Here is a 7,575-nt window from a genome sequence, read left to right on the forward strand (position 1 = left end):
AAGGTAAACTTAGAAATGAAAGAATGAGTGACCGTGATATAATGCGAGAGGAAGAAAAAAAACGAAATCGAATGAAAGAGCGAAAATCAAAACGAGAGAACACACGCCAACGAGGAGAAGATGAGGTGGAAAGATTCCGAGCTAGTGACAATGATAACAAACGAAAGAACGAGAATCAAATAAAACGAATAAACGAGTTAAAATTTGAACAAAAGAAAGAATCCAAAGATGAACGAAAAAGCGAATCAACGAAAAAGAAACAAATAACAAACGACGAAGTCTCCAAAATGTTGGATAAATTAAAATCGAAAAAGAAAAGTAGTGATGTCTTGAAGGAATATTTAAAGATTGGGAAAGGGAAGGACATGACTAACAAAGAGAGAGGAGAATTGTTTAAGAACTTGTTGAAAAAAGAAACGAAGAAAACAGATATGAACAATAATGTTGTTATAGTTGCCGAGAAGACAAAAGTTCGAACAAAATCGATTAAATTACTAAATCAGTCGAATCAAAAGCCTGCAGAAACTACAATGAAGGAAAATGAAATGTTACCGGTAGTTGTTGACGTTGAAATTACAAGATAATTACCGACAAATCGCCCTGATGTCGTATTGAAATCCGATAAGGGTGTGAAATCATCAACTGAGTGTGCATTGAAACTGAATAAACTCGATCCTGAACACCTCACCAAGAGTGGGACCAATGAAAATAACAATTTAAAAAGTGACACAAAAAATATTGAATCGACATCTCCCTTATCAATGGAATACAAATCCCAATTATCCACATCGCAAATGATAATTAACAATCTAGTTAGAATTGATCGTAAATGTTATCAAAATCCTCCAGCATTGCAAAATCAAATTTCTTCAAATCATGATAGCAACAATAGCCAATGCTTCCCGAAAATCGTCAGAAAGTCGCCAAAGCTGTCGAAATCTGAACTCCTGAGAACTATTGATTCCAAAACTCCTTTAATGTCTACATCAGGTCTACGAGATGAAATGATACGACCCATGAAACGAAAATGTTTGCTACAAGATCAAGTTTTTAATCAGAAAACTGGAGTTGACCATAACTGCTCACAATCAAAGCGACATAAAAATGAGAATAATTTTACAGAGATTGTTGAAAGAGATGTAATTACTACGAAGAAAACAGTAAATGGGCCAGAAAATGCTACGGCGATTCTCGAAAGAGGTGTGAAGTTTACTACGGAGAGTTTAAAACATAATATCAAGAAACAGGAAAACATTAGAGATAAAGACTCTAATGCTGAAATGAATCAAAACTACATGGTTGCGAATGAAACGATTCAGAGCAACGACCAACGACTTTTCTCCTCGAGGAAAGACAAACAAAGGAAGCGAAGATCAATCCACCAACGTCAGAAGTCGGAAAACAAAGAAAATGTGGCACCGAAAATCCATCTCGCTAAACGTACACCGATAAAAAGACGGTCGAGTACCCGCTACCCGGATTCCGACAACCATCTTGATTCGTCAAAGAAAAGAAAATTTGTCGATCTTCATGATGAACCTCCTCGACCAATCAAAATCAACAGCAAGACACGAAGAAAAAGTTCCAGTAAATCAACGTTGGAAAGAGAGCCATCAACATTCGAGGTAATTAACTTTAACGATGGTTCCAATACCTCTATTGTCTTACCTCTCATGATTTTCAACTTAAAATTTTGCCCAAATTTCGTCCACGGTGGGGAAGATACTTTAGGCAGTGAACTGTTATCAGATAGAATAATATCTCACTTTGGCTACTTCATCATCTATTCAGATTCCCTTTATTAAAAGTGATTATTGGTCGTAAAAACAGTTTCTCAAAATCTGATGCGTGGATAGAAATCTCTTTATAAGGGTATGTTTGCACGGTATTTTTTCTCAGTTACGAAATTTTTAGTTTTGGAAAACGATTGATATTTACAAATCTATTTTAGCTTACAATCTGGAATTTTAGGAGCTGAAATTTAGTGATTCCATCGATTTAAACTCTTAAAATTAAAAAATAAATGTTAGTCTATATACGGAAAGAATAACTAATTTAGGTGAAAACTTGACACCCAAATTTCTTTTCTTAGAAGTGCGTTTTCAAATAGTTTTCAACACTGGTCAATCTATAAAATGAGTTGATTTCAAATATGTAATTCTTATTTGCATTGAGGGGACCGAAGTGCCCGAAATTTCAAGTTGAAAATAATCAAATTATGTGCATAATTTTTGAGAATTCAAAAGAGTCCAATCAAGCATGAGAAAATATGCAATTAAAATACGATAAGAACAAAGAGATGACATTATCATTGCACACGTGCAATTTAATTCCCATTGCAACTAAGGGACCCCTTACAGACACGCTTCATTTTGAGGAAAAAAGCATGAATTCATTCTATCTGATAATAATTCTATGCTTTAGGCGTACAAACTTTCGCGAGCAGAAACTTTCGCCATTTTCGCGAATTTTGGCCTCGCGAAAGTTTGTACGCCTAAAGTACCCTACAATTTCAGGAAAATTGACTTTGATTTTATCTCCATGTGAAATTCAATGGAAAAAGTCGCGCTCACTAGAATTTTTATCCCCATTGGGATTGGATATAAATTTACATTGTTGAATGCGAGGGCTGTGAGACAGGGGTATACAATATACACTGTTTTTTTTTCAAGTCTAAAAACCTATACCATTTCTATAATGAAAGCTGATGCCATGCTTTGGTTTTGTGTCAATAGTTTTTTTGAATTTTTTTACTTTCAGGAATTTGTTCAAGATGTTCATGATATTTCTACTGTTACCAAAATGTTCATCCGGTAGGTCCACTGATCGCTAACTACTTTTCTGGATCACGCTTCTCATGTTTAGGAAGTGTGTCCAGTTTAAGAGTCAACTAATCAAGCCTCATTTTCAAAAAGACACCTTATGTGGATTAATTTTGGTGGGGATTGAATTGGGCGAATTAAATCCCCGCCAAAATTTCAAAAACTGACCATCCAACAAATTAAAACTCTGCCAATTTTACAAAAATAATATTATGTAAAAGGTCACAATTTTTCAGTATATTTTATAGTAATTTCTAGAAATTTCCCTTTTAGTGCCTCAAACTTTCCGATTCGCGGAATTAAATCCCCACCAAATTTTACTAAATCAATCTATCGCTAAATTGAATCCCCGGCAAAAATCGTATTTTGGCCTGGCGATTGGCGAAAATACTATTTTGGGCGGGGATTTAATTTGGCGATATCCACGCCAAAATTAATCCACTCGAGGTATATGGCGCATTTCGCATGCACGTGCATTTTGATTGTATTTTTCATCACTTTCATTTTTAGAAAAGCACCAGAATTTGAGCAAGAATTAAAAACCATCTGCATGGCTGTACTAATCGATTTCTCAGGACCAATCAAAAAGCTTCGTTCTTTATAATATTTTCCCAGTTTTAATGTTTAATGTTGATTACTGCTTTTGTTATTTTATCTTTTATGCGGCATTATTCTGATTTATAGACTTACTCTCGGGTACCTAATAAGCGCATACTTACCCCACTAATTAATTTTTCACATCCACACATGACATCCCCCTCGCTTATTAATTTTTGGGAAAATGTCTTTGAAAGTTCCCTTTTTTGCCATAATTCTGCTGTATCAGCCTCCTTTTCAAAAATTTTTCCTCCAGGACATAATATTACAACCCCCCCCCCGCTTATTAAGTTTTGAAAAATTTTTCCACCCATCCCGCTTATTTCAAACCCACGTTTATTAGTACCCGATAATAATCTTCTGTATATATTTGCCTTTATATGGACCAGTTTTTTCTCTATTGTTATTGGAGACCCTTTGATTGGTTGCCAGGGATATGTACTCGTGTCTCATGTCTCGTTCTGGGGGTGGGTTCACTTAGACAAAACTTGGTACGGGAACGTGCCGCTGGTGAGGGTTCCCTTCTTAGGCTTTGAAAATATCTGACAGGGTCCCAAATTCACCAAACATTTATATCTATCATGGTCCACTTTTCAAACTCCAGTGGCACGTCCCCGTCGGTCGTCAAGGTCAGTGCCCCTGGATTTTCGTCATACTTTCATATACGCAGTGTGACCGAAAAAAAATAGAACAGAATTTAAATTAATAAGGATACTGTAAGGATCTGATTTTAAAAGCCTAATTTTTGGCCACACAGAAGATAGTTTTTAGATCGGATGCCCCCTCTCCCCGGTTTGGGATAATTTTTCTTGACCAATCGTTTGTTCAACATATGCACATTTATATTTTAGACATTATTTATTTCTTATTTTTAAAAGAATTAGTACCCCTACATTTGGTTACCTTTATATTTTTGTTAAAATTTTTGTAATATATTATAAACCATCTTTTTTAAAGCACAAAAGTAAGTCATTTTTACATTCAACACGAAAATTGATAAGGCACTTGAAAGACCTCAATTATTCTTTCTGAAGATTAAGTTTTAGAGGACAAAAATAAAAATTACAGACAGCCTATCTCAGTTTTTTTAGAGAAAGCTTTTATTTTATTCAAGATCTGCGCCCTTAATATCGTCGTTTTTAATTTCACGACAGCTTGATAGTTGCAAGTGACATAATTATTCCAGATCCCATTACTCGAACAGTTCGAGAATCGAACTACTCGAACTTACTCGAACAAGTAAAGTTCGAGTGATCCCTTTACTCGAACTTTTAGGATTTTTTAAAAATTGTGAGGAGCTCGAGAAGTTCGATTAGCTCGAGAATTTCGATTGAAACAATATGACGATTATGTGGATTTTATGAGTCTTACCGGGAAAATTTTGGTCCAATTTCCTTCTATTTTGGAGCAAAAAAGAAAATAAATTTCCTATTTTATGAGATGTTATGAGGGTTGAACTAGAATTTGCAGAGTTTCAATTTTCAAACTTACTCAACCTTTACTCGAACTTTTAACATACCTTAGAATCCAAAGTTCGAGTAACTTCGTAACTTCGTCTAATTACTCGAACTTGTGTTTTTTGAAAAATAGTAAAGAGTTCGAGTAATTTGCTTTACTCGAACTTTACTTGTTCGAGTAAGTTCGAGTATTAAGTTTGAGTAAAAAGTGGTTCGGAACGTTCGAGTAATGGGGTCTGACATATTGGGTAAAAACAATAAAGTTACTTTTAGATGCCTGTCTCCCCCTCTCCCTAGACCTTATTAGACACTCCCTCCCACGTTTATTGATTTTCGAAAATATTTTTAATCGTCAAAAGACGTTTTTTATTTTGTTGCTTATGGGATTTAAGCTTAGCGATAACCAATTCTTTAATTTAGGACGTTGAAAATTAATTTCATATTCTTTTATTTTTTTAGCAAATTTAAAAAAAGAAAAAAACACTGTTATGATTTATGAATATAAACTAGACGTTTTGTTGATAAGAACCAACAAATTTAAGCTGAAAGGCTCGACTGATGTTTATTTTTTGGTGATTTTTTGGTGATTTTTAGGGTTGAAACCTGAGGCTGGGTGATTGTTTTTTAATTGTTTTTAAGTTTTTTTCAAGATTGAGCCTCATGCTCGTTTTAAGATTGTTCTTATAAAAAACCGTGTACTTCAATCAAAATGTCATCGATGCAGCTTGGATGACGGAAATTGGAAGCAAGTTCAAATAGCATTGGTATGTTTATGAGCCCTTTGAGAAAAACAAAGTAGAATTTATTCATGGTTCGAATCATTTTCGAAGGAAAATGTAGATAGACAGACTTTTTTTAAATCCTAAGGGAATCTAGGGGAACTCGGAGAATTTTTTACGGAATTTGATTTTTCAAGATTTTTCTTATCTAAAAGAATCTATTGTATTAATAATAAATTTAGCGGGGATTAATTTGACGCGTTTCAAAGCATTTAAGTTCGGGTTTCTTCTATAGGTAGATTCGCTGGATTGTAGGATTGGGATTCAAGGATTCGGATTCGGATTCAGGATTCGTAAAAAGCTTTGTAAAAAAAAATTGAAAAAAGATATTGACTTCAAACCAAAAGATCTTGAAAGATTACATAACAGAGAGCAGTTCTTGACAAAAATTGATATAAAAATGGGCGTGGCCTTGACGCTAATTAGGGAAATTCCCCTTTTTAGGATTCAAATTTCCAGCCCATTGCATACTTTGGCTAGTTCTCAGTCCCCTCGTTGAGGTTAAATCAATTTCTAAACACTTGATCTTATGACCAGACATGTCAATGATTAATTGTGGACAAAATTTATTGACAAAAAGGGCGTGGCCTCGATGCTAATTAGGGAAATTCCCCTATTTAGGATTCAAAACACGAAAATAGCAAAGTTTGGCTAGTTCTCAGTTCCCTCGTTGAATTTGGATCAATTTCTAAACACCTGATCTTATGACCAGACATGTCAATGATTAATCGTGGACAAATTTTATTGACAAAAAGGGCGTGGTCTCGATGCTAATTAGGGAAACTCCCTTATTTAGGACTCAAAACACGAAAATTGCAAATATTGGCAAAGTTTGGCTAGTTCTCAGTCCCCTCGTTGAGTTTGGATCAATTTCTAAACACCTGATCTTATGACCAGAAATGTCAATGATTAATCGTGGACAAAATTTATTGACAAAAAGGGCGTAGCCTCGATGCTAATTAGGGAAATTCCCCTATTTAGGATTCAAAACACGAAAATTGCAAAGTTTGGCTAGTTCTCAATTCCCTCGTTGAATTTGGATCAATTTCTAAACACCTGATCTTATAACCGGACATGTCAATGATTAATTGTGGACACAATTTATTGACAAAAAGGGCGTGGCCTCGATGCTAATTAGGGAAATTCCCTTATTTAGGACTCAAAACACGAAAATTGCAAAGTTTGGCAAAGTTTGGCTAGTTCTCAGTCCCTTCGTTGTATTTGGATCAATTTCTAAACACCTGATCTTATGACTGGAAATGTCAATGATTAATCGTGGACAAAATTTATTGACAACAAGGGCGTGGCCTCGATGCTAATTAGGGAAATTCCCCTATTTAGGATTCAAAACACGAAAATTGCAAAGTTTGGCTAGTTCTCAGTTCCCTCGTTGAATTTGGATCAATTTCTAAACACCTGATCTTATGACCGGACATGTCAATGATTAATCGTGGACAAAATTTATTGACAACAAGGGCGTGGCCTCAATGCTAATTAGGGAAATTCCCCTATTTAAGATTGAAAAGACGAAAATTGCAAAGTTTGGCTAGTTCTCAGTTCCCTTGTTGAATTTGGATCAATTTCTAAACACCTGATCTTATGACCGGACATGTCAATGGTTAATTGTGGACAAAATTTATTGATAAAAAGGGCGTGGCCTCGATGCTAATTAGGGAAATTCCCTTATTTAGGACTCAAAACACGAAAATTGCAAAGTTTGGCAAAGTTTGGCTAGTTCTCAGTCCCTTCGTTTTATTTGGATCAATTTCTAAACACCTGATCTTATGACCGGAAATGTCAATGATTAATCGTGGACAAAATTTATTGACAACAAGGGCGTGGCCTCGATGCTAATTAGGGAAATTCCCCTATTTAGGATTCAAAACACGAAAATTGCAAAGTTTGGCTAGTTCTCAGTTC

The 7,575-nt window shown here is 35.0% G+C and overlaps 2 protein-coding genes across 2 annotated transcripts; both read left to right on the forward strand.

Moving 5' to 3' along the window:
• The first annotated feature begins 23 nt into the window (after nucleotides 1-23).
• Nucleotides 24-584, forward strand: LOC136812982 (nucleolar protein 58-like). The gene has a single exon (XM_067069488.1). It carries the CDS (start codon nucleotides 24-26, stop codon nucleotides 582-584), a length of 561 nt encoding a protein of 186 aa, XP_066925589.1.
• An 88-nt stretch (nucleotides 585-672) lies between these two features.
• LOC136813100 (uncharacterized) lies at nucleotides 673-4,377 on the forward strand. Its single transcript, XM_067069617.1, has 3 exons — nucleotides 673-1,625; nucleotides 2,761-2,813; nucleotides 3,333-4,377. Exons 1-3 carry the CDS (start codon nucleotides 762-764, stop codon nucleotides 3,424-3,426), a joined length of 1,011 nt encoding a protein of 336 aa, XP_066925718.1. The 5' UTR covers nucleotides 673-761; the 3' UTR covers nucleotides 3,427-4,377.
• The last annotated feature ends 3,198 nt before the right edge of the window (nucleotides 4,378-7,575 follow it).

The sequence above is a fragment of the Clytia hemisphaerica genome, unplaced genomic scaffold (genome assembly GCF_902728285.1).
Source record: "Clytia hemisphaerica strain Z4C2 unplaced genomic scaffold, Clytia hemisphaerica genome assembly, whole genome shotgun sequence".
Taxonomy (NCBI): Eukaryota; Metazoa; Cnidaria; class Hydrozoa; order Leptothecata; family Clytiidae; genus Clytia; species Clytia hemisphaerica.